Source organism: Engystomops pustulosus, chromosome 4 (assembly GCF_040894005.1).
Source record: "Engystomops pustulosus chromosome 4, aEngPut4.maternal, whole genome shotgun sequence".
In the NCBI taxonomy this organism is placed as follows: domain Eukaryota; kingdom Metazoa; phylum Chordata; class Amphibia; order Anura; family Leptodactylidae; genus Engystomops; species Engystomops pustulosus.
Genome location: NC_092414.1, coordinates 73,989,066 through 74,008,314, shown reverse-complemented (window position 1 = coordinate 74,008,314; position 19,249 = coordinate 73,989,066). Strand labels below are relative to the sequence as shown.

The 19,249-nt window shown below is 43.2% G+C and overlaps 1 protein-coding gene across 3 annotated transcripts in view; it reads right to left on the bottom strand.

Annotated features, from left to right (window-relative positions):
• Positions 1–19,249, bottom strand: part of RNF44 (ring finger protein 44) — a 42,613-nt gene that overhangs the window by 4,372 nt on the left and 18,992 nt on the right. The window contains exons 1-10 of one of the 3 annotated variants that reach the window (XM_072146260.1): positions 15,253–15,434; positions 9,954–10,129; positions 8,100–8,301; positions 6,847–7,011; positions 3,705–3,872; positions 2,040–2,201; positions 1,498–1,613; positions 1,305–1,392; positions 1,110–1,231; positions 683–782 (exon numbers count right to left, since the gene is read on the bottom strand). In XM_072146260.1, the coding sequence (XP_072002361.1) occupies positions 683–782; positions 1,110–1,231; positions 1,305–1,392; positions 1,498–1,613; positions 2,040–2,201; positions 3,705–3,872; positions 6,847–7,011; positions 8,100–8,301; positions 9,954–10,057 (1,227 nt within the window). In that variant the 5' untranslated portion in view covers positions 10,058–10,129; positions 15,253–15,434. Of the gene's footprint in view, positions 1–682; positions 783–1,109; positions 1,232–1,304; positions 1,393–1,497; positions 1,614–2,039; positions 2,202–3,704; positions 3,873–6,846; positions 7,012–8,099; positions 8,302–9,953; positions 10,130–14,986; positions 15,159–15,252; positions 15,435–19,249 lie in introns of those variants that run through there. The other 2 variants (XM_072146261.1, XM_072146259.1) reach the window with 2 other exon arrangements.

Sequence of the window (19,249 nt, the reverse complement as noted above, 5' to 3'; positions counted from 1 at the left end):
GACCTATTACCTGGCGTGCATTTATTTTCTCCACTTGAGATGCACTTTATTAAACATACAAGTATTAAAACATATTATAAAATTAAGATTTCTTGCATATTTCTGTTGTGTGAACCCTTGGTCCTTCATCCTCTCTTTTCGGTTCTATTTTATATTTAGAGGTTTTTGGCTCATCTGGTAGCTACTTTTAGTTTATGTCTAATACATCTCCCTATATAAGGATTTGTTCCTATATATGTGTTGGTACTCAAAAAAAATTGTTTAATTGAATAATTTGAGCCTTGTGTCTGGCGAAGCGCTGGGAGATGTAGAGACCATATACGGACAGATGGCGATTTTACTTTGATGACTTGGTCCATGTTCTGCCGCTAACCCAACACATCTATTAAAAGGATTCCCTGCCCAAGGTCTCCTCTGGGGAATCCCGTGAAGACAGACACTAGGAATCTATAGAACAGTAGTCATTCAGTAACACAAGCTACAGAATGACTTCTACAAATTTGCGGCCGCACATATGTACCCATAGACGGCAATGGCGGCCCTGTGGCGATACGGTGCCACACATGTGTTGCACCATTTCGCCCCGTACACCGGGAAAAGATAGGGCATGCTGCGGGCATACCGCCATGTGAATGTACCCAAAGCCTGTGAAAATCCAGAAGAATGCTGCTACAGAACATACCTTGAGCCACTTGTCGACACATTTTGCGTGGAACTCATGGTTACAAGGTAACACTCTGAGGAGCTGCCGACTTTCAAAGTCACTAAAACACACCACACACCTAAAAGCGTAAAAGAAAAAAAAAAAAAGGTAAAGTTTATCATACATCAAATCACGGACAAATGAAGTGTTTATGTGTTACAAGAACAAGATTTAGAACAGAAAAACAAAGCAGAGTTGTGACCTTGCTCTGTTATGGTGGAGAGTAACCAAAGGGAATTAAGGATGATAAATTAAACCCAGCCTTTCGTTAGTTTAAAAAAAATAAAAATAAAAAGTTATATATTTTCCTAGTGTCCCTTTAAGAGCTAGCAGAGAGGCCTCCATGTGTTATTTTTTTTTTTTTTTAACAATGACTATATGTGACAAATGAGGAACAGTGACTTACAGGGTTTGCTCAGATTGGTGGCTTTCAAGGTTGAAGCGGTAAGAAGGAAGCTGCTCTATGTTGGCTTTGGTGAGTCCACGGGGCTTTGCTTCTCCTAAACGTTCAGCTAAGTTAAGCAATGCCTAAAAGAAAGAACAGCACTTTTTTTTGTATTCTTATACATAAAAATGTAAGTGCTACAATGCCAACACTAACCTCATAGTTCTCCATTTCCACATCATCCACATCCAAATCCAGGCTGATTGCAGGGCCCACAGAGGTGGGGGACACAGGAAGCATGGAGCTGCAAAAATGTTATGTTTGAGCTCAGAAAACTGCAATAAATACTGGAGCTGCTTCTACAGTTTATGGTAAATTAAATCATACATATGTAGTAAGGAATACTTACAGGAAGTAGGGCAGAAAACTAGGATAATATGAGGGAGGCAGTGCAGGAGGCGGCAGTGGTTGCTGTAGGCGATACCTTTGGGTATTTAGTCGCCGTGGCATCAGGTGAGCATATGGCTACAGTAAAATAGAAAAACTACAATCATGAAAAGTGTCATGGGACTCTCGCATCAGCCAATGAAGGGAAATCACATGGAAAATAGAAGGGATATCCCATGGTCTGAAGAGGCCATTCATTGGCAAAAACAGGTCCCTGAGCAGCATGAGATCTGGGGGCCAGAGGGGCATAAATATGTGGTGGTGGTCTTCCCATCCCTTCCCTTATACATCCAATGTTAAGTGATCTGTATAGGACTTCAAATCAGCAAGAACTTTTAATATGATTAGATTACAGGAGGAAGAGGGAAAAAACAAATCTTAAAAATGTTCAAAGTACATTTTAATCTTTCTAGACAGGACAGCTCGCTTAAACAACAATTTTCGGGTAAAAAAACAAAACATTGGTTTACTAAGCATTCAGTAGTGCTCTTCTGGTGAACTTACCACTGGAAAGGACAGCTCCTGGTGCAGTGCATCATGGGAGAGGTAATGCATGGGCACTGAATGGGACAATGTAGGCACAGGGTGTGAGTGGTGGAATGGGAAGTTGCCCATGTGATGTTGGTCCCCTCGAAGATCCAACTCATTGTCTATCCTTTGCAGTGGCTATAAAATGTTTAAAATAAAATACCAGTCAAATATTTATTTTAGGTCTCCATTGAGGTTTTTCAAGGTCAAAACTACTGAAAACTATGTACGACGTTAGTCACAGGAGCGTAACATAGTCCAGGATTAAGGCTAGGCTTAGAGCATTTTACTGAGAACTCTTGATTGTACCCAAAGGTCCTTCATTCTGCTTAATGGTTCTGCAGAGATCTCACGACAGAGCAGTCTGAGGACACACTTCCATGGGCATTCAGTCTAACTTACATCCCGGGACATAAATGCACTTTTCACAGTCCTGGTGCTACACAGCTATTCCAAGTGCCCATAGAAATGTTTTTTAGTGGTTGAGGAGAATCATGCACCCAGTTTACGGCTGATCAAAAGGTGTCTAAAGTTTTATGTAACAATAGTAGTGCTGGAAGATTGATATCAAAAGGTTGGAAAACCAATGGCCAATTCTGACAGCCAGCACCCACAATGAGCTCTGCAAACATTGTGAATTTACACCAAACTAAATAAGAAAGGAAAAACTAGAGTAACTTTCTGTATTCCGAGTACTAGATGTGCACTTATGTAAATAGAAATGAGGAGCTGTAGATTCCTGGGATCATCTACCTTATACAGAAATCCTAAATGACATTGTATTTTCAAACCAAGTCTTATATTTAACTTCAGTTACTCACTTTTTTTCTATTTTAGAGAGGTGACATGTAACCCATTGTCATTTACACCTTTCTAGCTGTGCTGAACACGCTTAATAAAAAGCTGTATAAAAAGGTCTGAAACAACTAAAAGAATCCTTCAAAAAAGACAAAATCAATTAGGATATTTTACTGTATTTAAAAAACAACAACCATACGATGCAGATTAAACACATGCTGCAAAGAGAATTTATTTTAACTCGTTCTGGACCGCCCATTGACTTTAGACGTCAGCAGGCGCAGGTCCTGAGTCTGCAGCAATGTCTGTAGACGTCGCTGCAATTTTCTACTGCTCCCATGCTAGCGCGGCTTCCGGCTCTATAGACATGCTGTCATGTGACCACCGGATTTAAAAAAGGGGTTAACCACAGCTCTGATCAGAATCCCCAGTTACAGGTGTTCATTCTCCGCTATAGCTAGGGCTCTTATATAGGCAACTTGTAAAAAGAAAATAATAAAAGTAGTGAAAATTTCCCTCAGGGGTCTTTAACGGCCTCATGGGGGACATATAAAGTAAAAACACACCCACAAAAATTATTTTAAAAAAAACCCACACACTTTAAAACTTTTTACGTTTTAACTAACCCCCCCCCCCCCCCCCCGTCAAAAAAAAGTTATGACCCTTATACTGGCGCTTACACTTAAAATTTTATAAAATGCCCGGTCACTGGAGCCTTTTCAGGCCGTGTCACTAAGGGGTTAAACAGCTCATAAAATTTTCTGAAAAACTTGTATGGTAAACCACTGAACCCACACAAGCAGCACAAGTAGAAATAAGACTTTATGATAGTTTGCCACTTACCATTCTCTGTGGTTGCACTGTAACAAATGGGGTAATAGAGGCCATATGGGGTGGCTGGTGTGGTGGCAGCGGTGGATGAGGATGCAAGATGTAATGATCGCTGGAAAGAAGAGGAGGAAATGGCTGGTACGAGACGGGAAGCTGCTGCACGGTGCACCCAGGGATGAGCTTAAAAGAAAGAGAGATAATGTCTACTACGTTTAAAATTATTAAAATAAAACTATTTAAAAAAAAAAAAAAAAAAATCATGGGAAGTCATCAGGATTTATACTGCCCATGAACAATTTCACTGCTTACAAAACATCATTTCTCTGAAGCCCTGAGCATTGCAGAGAAAACTGAAGGTTTTCCTGTCCCGCAGGCAATTCTGTTACCTACGACTTAACCCAGAATGGGTCAACCTTCGGGTGGGTGAGTAAATACTATACAGAAGACGGCCTTCTTACGTTACAGTGGCCCTGACCCTGTTCACTTCAGTAGGAGCTGTTTGAAGGAAAATCCACAATGTGATCTATTAGTCTTCTAAGAAAGGTATCAGTCTATGAGGTAGGAGAGAAAAAGATGGGAAAAAAAAAGAAAAAAAAAAGGCACAAAGTCTACGCTCCCCAAGCCCAGCCACTTTATCACAACTATGCCCTCAATGCCATTTCTGGGACATTTTTACAAAACTTATATATCTTACCCCCAGTCTTACTCCATCAAAAAGCAGGAGATTTATTAATCTGTCCATGACAGAATTCTCTCATAGTTTGCACTCAGAGACTGTCTGCACCACATTTATAAAAGGGTTTTAGACAGTTTTCTGGCTCTCCTACGACTAGCTCAACGAAAGGAGTGTGGTCCTGCACCAAAAATACTGCTGACCCAACAGAATTTTGTCCTAAACTAATGGGAGGTGCCGAGTATCACTAGACAGTCTTATACTGCACCAGATTTATCATCCAGCACCAGGCACTTAGTCTTCTTCTGCACCAGATTCATCTGCCCCACTGTTTTCCCCTGATCAGACTGTCAGTGGCCTCCATTATATAAAACGCTTTATGTCCTGTGCTTACAAAGGAGAACATGAAGTGGAAGGCTCATGCTGACCTCTGGGATCTACACATCATACGGCCACTTGTACATGCTTGTTTAAGTGATACAGAATCATTCCAAGTGTCGGCACTCGGAAACAATACACCATATGGTCCTTATAGAAATGGCAACAAACTACATAAAACAAAGCACTTTCAGGGCAACCACAGGGACTTCTAGATTTTTTGCCAAGCAGTGCAGATGTTCTGCTCTTGAAAAACTAATAGATTGGGAAAGATGCGTTTCCCCACAATAATGGGTAAGAATTAATTTCTCAAACTAAAATTACATAAAATCATATGGTGGGTTAAAGGGGTTGCTGTACATACCGCTGTGCTTCCCATCACTGCCAGTCTTTATATGTTAATACAGATGCATCTCTGACATCACATCATAGTGTGCACCAACTCCAGCACCGGGCTGTAGTAAAGTCACCTATCTATACATAGAGACTCGCAGTGACGGAGAGCACAGCACTGGACTGGACCCGCTTGCTCGTTTTTACAGCTCCACAGCTCACTTGCTTTACCAAGTGGTGCAGACAGACAATGCCCTCATAATCCATTTCAATGGGAGCACCAAATATAATCGGGCCAATAGCCTTGGAGCTCCTCTGACTTGAATTGAGTGCGTGTACAGCCCGGGCAGAACTGCACTCGTGAAAGTGAGCGAGCTGGAGGATAATAGACCTGCCTTCTTAAGATAGGTGCAGGTCACATCAGGTATGATTAGCTTATCAATACAGCAGATGAGAAAATCCCTACTTTTCACACAGCACGACACTAACCATGACCCAGTCACAGTAACCACCAACGAAGTGTCACATTCTCAGCAACCGGAGATGCAGCAAGTTGTCTGAACTTATCTGGACATTGCGATTCCATACACAGAGGACCACTGTATAGAGCCATGTCATTTTTGGTTTTCTGGACCACCCATTCAACGGCACCCTTTCACCAGGTTTAAGGCCATAAACCAGGTTATGCTGTTTGTGTTTTAAAAACCACAACCTGCATTTCACAATTTAGTAGTATTATAAAACTTCTTAAAAGTTTAAGACACATCTTAGCTCTGGGCAAAAAGTCCAATTGCAGCAAAGGATAGCACGCTTCTTCATAGTGCACATACTACATATCAGGTGCAATGGCCGTTCTGCAACACGGACTGTATTACACTTCATCTTCATGCCTCTAGTATTGGAAATACAAATTCTCTCAAGATATCCAGATGGGTGCCAGCCCATAAGGTGGGACCTATCTCTATCATGCATTTAGGACCTATCCAGTGGATGCGTCACAAACATTACACCTAAAAGTAAAAATTTCAGCTTTTGTGGTTGCATTTCACCTAGTTATCCAGGATATTATGATATTCTAATGAATAAATTAACAAGTTGAGGCTACCACTCTTCTTCTTCATTAAATTAAGCTTGTTTCAACATTCACGCATCTGAGATAAATTATGTATTTTGGCAATTTTTTGCATATCATCTGACATGGTAGTTTGCAAACTATCGGGGAGAATTTAACAACATGTGCAGACTCTGAGTGCAGAGCCTGACAACACAAGTCTAGTGCTGTGCTAGCTTCCCCATTGTGATGATGAATTTGCCCACAGTTTCCAACCGACTATGTAATCGATTTATTTTCATTTTTCAAACTGGTCCTACAAAGGACCAAAGTGTTTGGCCAAAGTGGCTTCTTAAAAAATACCCCCCTCCCCCATTTATAAATTTAGGCAGATTATACAATTTAGGTAACCAACATCCATTTAAACACTAACATAAGGAGAACCCTGCATTTGTCTTTGAGAGAAGATGAAACGACTCTACCAGACAGCTCTGGCTAATCTCCCTGTCCCTAGAGAAATAACAGGCAGGTCAAAAACTGGTCCAATTTTATGCTAAAGAAGCGAGGTATATAAAGCATGTGTACTTTATGTCTTCTATGCATCTACAAATGGATCAATAAAGGAGCAAGCAGTTTTATGGAGCTGGACCTTTCAATCCTTTTTCTTTGATATAAAATATGTCCCAGTTATATCATGCATACAAAAGCTTTGTACTTACTGGAGGAGGAAGGCAGCAGAGGGGATAGTGTTGGCCGCTGAACATGACAGAACATGCTGGCAGCTGCTGGGTGCTGCACCCGGGGATGTGCTGCCCAGTGTGCAAGGGGAAGCCTTGGGTTACTGTTGTAACAGTATATGACAGAGGGACAGGTCCCTGGTGTACCTAGGCAAAAACAAACAAAAAAACAAAAACAAATAACACAACACACTTTAATTAAAAGGAAGTTTCCTCTGAGTTGTATGTCTTCAATCAACAGCATTTCTGAAAGATCTTCTGTAGTTTGTTCACAGCAGATGAAGTAGATACAACTCAAGTTTAAATGGGGTTTACCAAGTTTGCAGTTCTCCCCTTTCCACAGGATCACCATCTAAAGCTCACATAAACAGTGAACGGGAGTGCTGGAAATAGTGCAACATTTAGCTCGGCAGTCTCTATTACCTCCACACTAGTGGATGGATCAGGAAGAGGCACACTTGTCCTGCCACTCCACCAATTAGCGATAGTGATCCAGAGAATTTGGGTATCATTGAGGTTTCTAGGAGTCAATCAGCTTGTTATCCTCTATACTGCATATAAGGGATAACATGCAAACTTTGAACAACCCCAAACAAACCTAGGCCTGCAATTCACTTTCCAATAACTTTACCCCTCAGCTGCCAGGCGTGTTTCTTGAGTTTCTTTACCATGATGCCAATGTTGAGAGGTTCACAAAACAGCTTGAGTTTTATTGATCTACAGATATACTCTATTTAATAATAAGGTCAGTTATAAAGGCACTTTGGACACAGAAGGAGCATTCACTGTGACTTGTACGCCAATTTTCTAATGCATCCAGTCCTGCTAAAGAGGATTTTATTTGTGTGGTCCGAGTACAGCAGACATATACACACACACCACACTTTTCAGTTTCTATAATTTACTAACATTTGGAAAAAGCACAAATAATTTTATTTACACTTCACAAATGCTTTAAATTGACAAAGCGACTCAAAGTATCAAAATGCTTTTACTTTTTTTTTTTTTTTTAGAAATGAAGAAGTTAATTTTGAATACTTTTGCAGCCCACTGTTTACATGCTGCTAAGTGATGGAAGAATGAAGAATAAAAAAGTATTTTTCATTTTAATAAAATTACAAGGTTTACTATTGTCATACGCACAATTAATTTAAAATTGAAATTGTTGCATTGCATATATTTCAAAACGTTTAAATTATGCTTACAATATGAAAGGGTGGGTGGGCAGAAATTACCTGTTCATGAAGGTCAACCATGAATGGGGTTTGCTGGGGGGAGTGTGCAGCGGGATGGAGCATTCGTGGTGGAGTGCTGGTGAGGGCAAAAACTCTGTGTTCATCTACAGGAAAGAAAGCAGCCCGGAAAGAATTATCATCCTGAATGAGGATGCCCTGTTGAGGTCTGTCCCTCCTTCCCCACTGACGCCTTGTTGAAGGACTATAAACAGAAATATAAATAAACAGGATTAAAAGAATATTCCATAAAGAAAATATAGAGAAGTAAAAAAAAATAAACCTAAATGACCAAATGAATAAGACCAGGTGCACCACTTAAGTACACAAATGTATATAGTGGTAGAAAGCCCATGGCCTCAATCCCTACCCGCCAAGACAAATGAGTGTAATCTTGCCAAGTATCTCAATGCTATTCTCCCACATACACACTTTGATACATCTCCCCCAAAGGGTCTAATCCAGGATACTGAAGTAATTTGCAGGTTAAATGTTCTGCGCCACATTTATTGAGGGTTTTAGACCATTTTTAGAGTTTTCCGACTTATCTAGAAGGGGCATGTCCTCAGAAAATACCTTGTAAGTCAGAATATTGTGGCACAGAAAACTAGACCAACTAATAGGAGGTGCAAAATACAACTCAGCAGCCTATTCAGAAGGCCGGAATTTTGACCGTGATCTGGCTGCACCAATTGCGGCCACAACAGAAGTCTATGGCCCCCGTTATGGAGCAGTGAGCACACGGAGGGCATGTCCTACATTTGGTGAGATGTAATCCACCAGATTAATCGCCCAGTATCAGAAACAATGATTAATCTGGCACGGCAGAGAAATATCTAGTTCCACTCTGCACTGGTCTGAAGAACGACATTGTGTATTTAATGGGGGAGATATCACCACCTATGAAGCAATACATTTACTAAGGAACTTTCTGTATTTTGCATCTTCCTAGGTTTCACCTCTGGTTTTGACTTCAAACACTGAAGCAAAACACCTTAGAATGACTATTAGTCCTGCAACTTCAGATAGATTACCTTATCCACTTTGCTTATCTTCAATGCTCACCAATAGAAGGGTGGCCATATCGCTTGTCACCTCCAAAAATGTTATTAAAGGGTGAATGTTAATATCTTTCAATTAAAAAACCTAACCTGCTCTAAAAGTTAATCTCTTTATTGACCACCTTGCAAACCATCCCCACAAAGATAGTCTACCAGGCCACCTTGAAAACTAGGAGGGAGAACTGGAACAAAAGTGGAGCTTTTCTCTGTGGTGCTGCCATACCAGAGATTAGTGGATACATTTGTTGCAAGTAGCATAAACTTTATTACTTATGTTGTAACAACACATTTCAGCTCAAAACAAACCCATCCTCAATTTTCACCACTTTGTATACAGCTTTGTGTAACCTGTGGAAGGGGTGGCTGCAACCCAAAATTCATTTACACATGTTTAACATAGATACATTTCAAGCAACCAATGGCAAGGCATCATGACAGTAAAAACCCCTGAACCCATTTTACAAGGATTGGACGTGATGTGTAGGAGCTACCAATAGCCAACGTTGGCTATACAGGCATTTCTAACACTCATGTGCATGTACCATACACATACTTCACCACTAGGTTTTCTGGATGGTCAAGAAGTTGTCCCATGTGCATTTTCTGCTCTGAGATTACGAGTCCATTTAACAAGCAGTGGAGAAGACTACCATTTTATACTTTGCTGCCCCTTTGAAGATTTTAAACTATATGCATTTTGCAACAGAGGCCAAAAAATGTAATATAAAAGGGATAAAGCCTATGATGCACACTTTGTTAGAATGTGATACCTTTTCCAGAGCCCCGCAGCTCCTACCTTCGCCTGAGGTGTGCTGGGGTGCTGCAGGGTCCAAGGAACCTCCGCTGGTTTATGGGGGCTGAAGGAGGCCACCTATTCACTGCCAGCTCCCATGGTCGCATTTGTGACGTTGGGATGGCAAAGGGGCAAGCAGGGCTTTTCCAACAAACGGCAACTTCACTCAGTTTTCAGTTCTGTGAAAAAATAAAATTGTGAGTGGACAGAGAATTCAAAAAGGAATCATCGCGACTGATAAAACCCCCACAGATCATCCCTCTGCATTACCCCAGAAATCAGTGGTTCAGTCTTGATTAATCTACAGGCAGCTACTTTATTTCCTTATAAACAGGTGGGTGAGTATTAACCCCTTCCTACGATGCCTTTTTCGTCTTCGCGTTTTAATTTGTCACTCCCCAACTTCAAAAATCTATAAAACTTTATTTTTCCATGTACAGAGCTGTGTTATGGCTTATTTTCGGCGTAACAAATTACACTTCATAATCATGGTATTTAACCCCTTCCTGCCGGGTCCCAGACCGAGCCCTCTCCATAGCCAGTAGGTCTTTGCTGCAGATTGCTGTGTTTTACTGCCGATCAGCTTCAAAAAGATGGTGGTCTGTGGTAATCTTCTCATAATTGTTACTTATGGCCTTTTTCCTTCTAAAATCAACTTAAGCACAGGCCGTTACACTATGCTGGAGCACTTCTCCCCTTCCACTGTGCGAGACTACAGAAAGCAGAGGGAGGGTGAAACAGTGTAACGGCCTATGAAGCTAGCGAACAGAGGGACTATGGTAACTCACCCAGAGCCCTTCTGGATCATTATCATAAGTTAAAAAGTTGATTTTAGAAGGAAGGAGGCCATGGATAAATAGAAGAAGAATACCACAGTCACAGTGCCTGAATTTAGGAGAAAGGGTTCCTGGTTTAACCCATTTGCGCTCTGTGCTGTACTTTTACAAGAAAAAGCGGGGTTTAATAATTATGTAAATGAGGCTGAGGGGCCCTGGGCTCCATAGACGTCAGCTGAGCTCGGAACCCCTCAGGCGTATTTGCAGAATATTTTTTCTGAAAAATGAGGGCATCAGGAGCTAAAAGAAGAGTGGATCCTGTCAGAAGGGGCACACACCAGCAGGTGAGTGTGCTGTGCTTACAATCCTTCATCCGGGTGGTGGATGAACTCCGTAGGTCAACATGTTTGCCAGAGTTTTGCACAGCATGTGGATGTAAATGCTAAGGTATTTCTGCCTATAATTATGTGATGAAACAATAAAACTGAAGTGATATGTAGGGAGATGGTCTCCCCACAAGAATGCTGCTAGGGGTGAACAGCATCACAATCTGATTAGAGGTACCACAATTATTTACACATGCTACAGAAAAAATCCTTTGTATATAATCTTTCCAGAAACTGGATAAAAAAATTCCTGCCGAGTCCTCCCTAGCAATTCTGTGCTCAATTTAAATCAGTTCTATTGTTTAATAATAAATAAATCTTTATTTAAATGGCACAATCATATTCCATGGTTTGTTATAAAGAGACCACAACTCTGTACCAGGTCCAGCTCATGACCAGTGCTAGATATTACTTAACGGGTGATCAAGATCTGCCACCGTGTTTTCATGTGACTAAATAGTTCAGCAAGCAGCGCTCTCAAATAGAAGTATAAACACAGCCTTGTATGACATAGGAAAGGGTCATACTAGTGAAACAAACACTGCATGATACATAATAAATATATGGGACACAATGTTGCCAGATAATATACTATAAATATAAACCTCCTGCCAGGCAGCCCAATCACATTGCCGCATCTTCCTACTGCCAGACCTGCTGCTTTATGCATTCATGGCTTAAAGGGGTTATCCGGGTTTAAAAAATTTCTTATGGCCGGGCTGGGGAGGGCTAGTTAAACATAATAAACATGTACTTACCTCCTCCGGCAACGGCGATGTCCCGCGCCGTGGTCCCTTCGATCCGTGCACCTGTTTGTTTACAGGGCACGGAAGCCGCGCACAAGGAGCTTCCGGTCCGCGATGTGGACGGCTCCTCCCATCCGTCCCTATCTCTCAGTGTTGTAAGCGCTGGAAGATGGTGCGCATGGGAGCTTCCGGCCGGCCGGAAGACGGGCCGCGGCGCGGGACATCGGCAGCACCGGAAGAGGTAAGTACATGTTTATTGTGTTTAAATAGCCCTCCCCAGCCCGGCCATAAGAAATTTTTTAAACCCGGATAACCCCTTTAATTTACAAGCAAAGACCAAAAGGTCCAAAGTTACAGGCAAGGACCAGTCAGCTGGTTACAGACAGGGCTCATAGTACCTTAACAGTCCACGGCAGTGACTAGAAGGAAACCTATGCTTTAAGAATTTGTAAATGGATATTCAGTGATATTTGCATGCAGCGGTCAGGGCTGTGCAGTGGGAGTCTGACCATTTTGGTGGAGTCAGAGTAGTGATCAAAAAGTCTCTATTCTATTCCTGATCTAAGGATTTAAGGGGTGAACATCTGTCTAAAAGCCATACTGCTCAACTTTATGGTGCCGCCCCAGTAACCAGCACCCTAGATATTACAGTACAGAAACAAATACTACTTCAGGAACTAAATACTGAATTTCCATGCATAGTCTTGACACCTCAGTAAGCCAAAAATGTGGTGTAAACTTGCAGTATTGGAAATTTCCCAGCAAGGCACAATTTGCTAACCCTGCTTTGACAGCAGGAAAGGGGGAGTCTTTACAGCAATAATACTGGGGACCCCCAGAGCAGTCAAAATGATAAATCCTCTTTCCTCTTCTCTTCCCGGGGTCACACTGCTGGATTGGCTGTTCTGCCGCCAATATGTCTAGGACAGGTGGCTGAACCCGAAAGTCATGTCCACTCCTCTATAAACAGGACACAGAGGAGAGCCATGAGGACTTCTAGCTACTCTCAACTCTACCCAGTCTCCTGCACCAATGAACGCTTCTATCGGTTATGGAAGCGATTGCTGGACTCCATCAGCAGAATGCAGGATCCAATTCGAGGCTCCACAGACTGCATGTGGCCCACCAGCAGCAGGTTGTGCACACAGATGAATGAGATGAATGTGGCTGCACTTTATGTACACGCTCAGTCGTGAAGCTCCTTTGCTATAGATCAGAGGAAAGGGAACGCCCACATTTATCTCAGTACTGTTGGAGGAACCAGGAAAACAGGCCTGTGGAGTCTGACCATTTTGCTGGAGTCGGAGTTAGGCTCCCTTCCACACTGGCGAACGTAACGACTCCAAGGAACAAAGGACCAAAAAGCAGCAAAAACCGTCAGTTTTGCACGCATTGCACCCTGCCGTGATCTGCGACGCAAGTGTGGAAGGGGCCGTAGTGAAATCGAGGAGTCTGAAGTTTGGCTTACCAATACCACAGCACATGCAGCTGTACAGTGGTGGGCCCCATGAAAAGTTTAATGGTGGGCCTTAGACGCTCCAGTCCAACTCTGCATTGCTTCTAATGGCTGAACTAATACCTAAAGTGCAATTTTTCTAAAACACTTGTGTCACACTTTTTGGCATAAGCTGTTTGTCATAAGTCCCAGGGATAGATGGGGCGTGGGCTAAGGTTACCCTATTTAGTATTCCAAAGAGGAGGTGGTCATATAGGTTGTATTCATCTCCATTTTGGTTTCTGAGAACTACAAAATAAATCCATCATACTCCTCTTAGGATATCAGGGTTTTCCTCCCAATATTATGATATCTTAGAGACAGACTTTTCCAGATACATTTATGGTTTAAGAGTAAATCTACCATTTTAAATTGGCCATTCTGACCCAAACATACTGTTACATAGGGGAATGTAAGCGGATGCTGGAAGTTGTCTTGTTCAAGCACAGAAATCAGAAGTTTTGTCCAAAAATCAATTTGTACAATAGGCACAGGGCGCTTGGTTACTAGCATAACAATGCATGCGCCATACAAACATGAAAGTTCTCACTCCAGAGAGACAGTGACGTCCTCATTTCGCAAGGGCGCACTGCAAAGCAAACGGCAGTGCGTAACGAAGATACAGTGCACATTTTGTTATTTTTAATCCCCTTTACCTCAATTTTTATTTTTGCATGGTATGTACATGTCCACTTATTATATGTTACAAAGGGGTTATTATACAAAATATGTACACTGTTTTTTTTCAATATTGACTCAATTTAATAAGAGCCTTCTGATCTAACGATTCCATAAACTCAGAAGATACATTACCTAAATGAGCTGTAGTGAGTGCATTTGGGCATTGTCTAGTGTAAGGTGTCTCAGCAGATATATATATAACGAGTGGTGGCAGCTTAATGCGCTTAGGTTCTGAAAGAAAGGACAGCCCAGTGTGACCGGACAGGCTTCCTTCCTGAAGAATGGACATAGGGGTGCACAACACTGATATTCATGGGGCACTAAATCCATGCTTGGTCTGTTAAAACAAACAATACAGTGCCCACAATACAGAGGACAGGACTCCTGTGGAATATGTTGTAATAATCACTTCCCACAGGAAATCAGCAATGATCTGTAATTGTAGTGACAGCGGGGAAGAAGGGATTCCTTGCATCATATCACTATGATACATGGAGACCTGTCCTCTGCATTGTGTCTCTGCATGGAGACCTGTCCTCTGCTCTGAAATATATCTATATGCAGTCCATTTTTCCTGGACAGGTACAACCCACACACCATCCATGCATGCCCTTATCATACAGAGACCCCAAAATGACGCCTACACGCTAAAAGATGCCCAATAAATATTACATTCTGTTACCAGAGACCTGCAGGACACAAAGTGGGCCACATCGTGTAACCCTTGAGGCCAGTGATGTATGCCCCGCTGGTAAGTACTGTCACATGTACAGTATGTTAGGGTGCTCATGTCTGGGTGTAGTGCCTGCAGTCATCCTCTATGTGCTGTAGCTTTAAGAGCAGGCTCCAGTCTCACACCATGTGCTCGGCAGGAAACAACAAAGCAACAACAAAGGAGAACAGACAGACAGAGCCGTCACCTCAGGCCTGGGCCCCCGCAGCTCACACTCACCCGTCACTGACCCGCCACAGCGCGGAGCCCACCGAGACACAAAGACAGGACGGCCGGCCCGGAGGGCGGTGCTGCGGAGGGGAGCGGGCAACAACAACAAGCAGCACCCGGGCCAACACGTGTGCGCCCGAACACGGGTCACTGCCGCACGTGACCCAGGTGACCGGAGGGAGGAGCTCGGCGCTCATAACAACATCCCGCAGCCGCTGCTCTCACAGACAAAGCGCGGGCGAGACACACACAGCGGTTTAGAGGCGGTAACGTACCCGGCGCCTCCGAGTCACTCCCTGCAGGCCGAGTTCATGGGAGGTCACAGGCGGCGCAGCCAGTCCCGGGAGCGGGGGCACAGGCTGCGGGTTCTGTCACTTTAAGACACAACGTTCTGCTTCCCTAGTCACAACATAGCGGGCGCGTACGTGACGTGACCGCGCGCGGCCTAACGCCAGACTCCGCCCTAAAGCCACAAGCAGTACAGCATGACGAAAATGTGTCCTGGTAGCCCCGCCCTCAAGAGCGTCACTGAACACGCCCACAACAAGGCGACCACTGACCCCCTGTCCGCAAACACGGATGCATGCTGTGCGAGATACGGAGCCCTCCCTGCAGAAACCAGACTGCTGTCTCCTTTCATGTCTGCCTTAGGAACTCGAGAGCTGTAATGTGGTTGTCATGGGCTGCTCAGGGCAGTCAAGAACAGGCGCACCATACAGCAGCACAGCAGGGCAAGTTACTGACATGTGAGGGATATGGCTCTGGAAGACGCCAAATCCATGAGCAGAAAGCGGCCCCATTTCCGAATAATGAACCCGAGGCAACAAATCTGCCTGCTAGGACCCCCAGTGATGAGGAGAAGCTGTCGCCTCATCCAGTGTGGATTGGGGGCTACAAAAGATCCTTTGATAACAACTGAACTTAAGATACAACTTGTAAAAAGGGTTTTCTAGCCACATAAAGTTATGATGAAATAGAGTCTGCAGGGGAACAAGTGTAAATCCACTTCAGTTCCCCAAAAACCAGGGCTGGCGCCAGAACTAGGGACGAGTCCTGGGGCCCAGAGCTGCTGGGGGGCCCACATAAGGATACAATACCAATACCTGTGGTGGTGGTGGGGTGTATATGTCTACTTTATTCTTTGGGTTGGTGTGATCACGGGGATACCAAATTTGTATAGGTTTTCATACATTTACAAAAATTAAAACCACCTGTACAAAAAAAAAAAAAAAAAAAATAATAATAATTTTATTTTGTCTTCTGGCGCTAATACCTTTTTCATTATTCGGTGTAAAGAGCAGTGGGTGGTGTCCCTTTTTGACTTTTGATGACGTTTTCATTGCCTTGTTTAGGACTGTATTGCCTCTGCCGTTGATAGTTTTCAAAATGGCAAAAAAGTGCCTTTGTCTTTGGACGCCACTTTCAGTTACAGGGTCAAACACTGTAAAAACGGTTATTATATTTTGATAGATTTGGGAATTTTGGGACGCGGCAATACCCAACTTGTTTATGATTTTTGCTGGTTTTTTATGACTTCTCGGGAAGGGGGGGGGGGGAAATGATTACAATTTTTAGTTTTTTAATATAATTTTGAAACTTTTTTTTTTTTTTACAATTTTTTCAGATCCTCAAGGGTACTTTAACCGTAGGCAGTCTGATTGGCAGTATATGGGGATTTTCCTCCTCATTCATTACAATGTGCGAATGACCCAAGGCTGTCATGGCAACAGATCGCTGACCTTTGATGACGTCACAGGAAATGGCGATGTATACCAAGATGGACGGCAAACACCCGTGATCGGTGCTAGCGGTAAGTGTTTGCTGCAATATGCAGCAAAGACTTATCGGCTATGGAGAGGGCTCAGCCCACAAGTCTTCTCCATTCACCTGCCGACAATGCCTGACTTAGTACTAAGTCAAGTGTCAGTAAGGGATTAAATCTGGCGCACGGTCCGACTTATCACCGAAACGCCCTTCTTCAGTGCAGTAATTTGTATTTCATTAAGAATAATGGTGCAGACAGACTCTGCACTCAAAATAACACCTCAGCTTTATTCTTTGGTTCGGTGCGATCGCGGTGATACCAAATTTATATAGGTTTTATTGTGTTTTAATACCATTTTCAAAAATTAAACGAATGTGTACAAAAAAGAAAAAAAAAAATTGCCATCTTCTGACACTAATAACTTTTCATACTTTGGTGCACGGAGATGTGTGATATGTCATTTTTTGCAAAATGATGCAACGTTTCCATTGCTACCATTTTGAGGTCTGTGCGACATTTTGATCATTTTTTATGTGATGTAAAAAGGTGTAAAAGTCGCATTTCGGACTTTTGGGCGCCATTTCCCACCTCGGAGGTCACCGCCGGCCGTAACCGTTTTTATATTTTGATAGAGCAGGCGTTTTGGGACGCGGCGATACCTTATATGTTTGTGATTTTTACTGTTTATTATGTTTTATATCCATTCTAGGGAAAGGGGGGTGATTTGAACTTTTAATATTTTTTTTAAATTTTTTTTTTCACTATTTTTTAGACCATCTAGGGTAAATTAACCCTAGATGGTCAGATCGTTCCTACCATATACTGCAATACTTCTGTATTGCAATATATGGCATTTTTGCACACTATACAGTAATGGATATGCAGAAGCCATGTATCCTCGGGTCAAACGAGGACCCGAGGCTACCATGGCAACCGATCACCGCCGTCTTTTAAATGCCGCCGGCGACTTTGCCGGCGGCAACGGAGGGGTTAATAGCCGTGATCGGTGCAAGCACTGACCGCGGTTATTAGCGGTGGGGGTTTTTTGCAATATGCAAAAACCCCCACCTTTGTATGAAGAGGACTCAGCCCATGAGCCCTCTTCATACACTCCTTATACCTCTGCGCCGTAGAGCTACGGCGCAGAGCGTTAAGGGGTTAATTGCACTAACAGTGTGTTTACCACGTGTTAAACACTACGCGTGAAAGTGTCCTCATTTTGTCCTAAGATCCACTGTAAACCAAAGTAAGACATCACAAGCCATTTCTTGTGGTTAATCAATTAAAAGGAAAGAAGCATAATTTAATTTTATTTATTCAGAAAACTTAATTAGGGGTTTTCCCACTGGTCGGTGGGGGTCGCAGTGAGGATGGGGTCCCAGGTACCCCAGTCAGACCCCTTGTCGCTCCACATGAGTAATGGAGCAGATGGCCGTGCATGACCGTTCTGCTCCATACATCTCAATGGAGCCGATGGGAATTGCTGAGCACCCACGCTGTTACAAATGTAGTCTTACGCTGTAATGTAATGTCTTAATCTGTACATGTACCCCATGATTTGTACAGCGCTGCAGAATTTGATGGCGCTTTATAAAGATTTGTTTATTATATTTCCCTGCAGAGCTGACTGCATGCAGATGGACAGACCTACATAAGCAAGTAATAGGGCGTTTGGCCCTCCAGACTGAGGGCTGTGGCTTTATTACACAACACCTCCGCAGGGGTGCCAAGACACGGACCGTAAGCAATATTGTTAAAACAGATTCATTAAGCCACTGAGGAAAGAGCCAAGGAAGGCTTTGAAACGCGTATGGCGATATTGGACTACAATTCACACCGTGGAGAAAAGTTACAAACCGCTGACAGTGCACATAGGCACCATCAACAGCCAGCAGGGTCCGCTATTTATTTCTCAAGCCCTCGTTCTAACTGTTAACAGAGCACCTGAGCATTGTTTAGCAAGGGAGATCCACCATACACCTCCCAGATGCTCCTTCATTCCTGTCCATCCTGAAATTGGAGATCAACAGCTCTATTAATCTGACAGAGTGTAGCGCACCATCTAGTCAGAGCGACACAGAGTGTAAAAATACAAAGCATCGACTTAAAGGGCACCTACCACCCCGATTCTACCTATAAAAGGTAGAAGGGGTGGTAGGTGGATGAATGGGACGTGAGGATAGCCCTTTTTGGGCTAATCCTCACGTCCCGGCTATCTTTTAGAAAAGTTTATTGCAGGCATATGCAAATTTATTTATGCAGCTACTGGGGTGTGGAGTAGCCGGACATGAGGCTACTAGTTGCGGCTACTCCACGCCCCAGTAGCCACGTTACTCCGCCCACCATTTAATCTTTGGCGCGCAGCTCCTCGTAGCTGCGCGCCCTCGTCAGAGTCCCCCGGCATCCTTGGCCTTCTGCGCATGCGCAGTAGCTTCGGAGCCGCAGCTGCTCTGTAACTACGCTGCTCAAATAAAATAAAAGGGAATACTTAAACACAATATAACCAA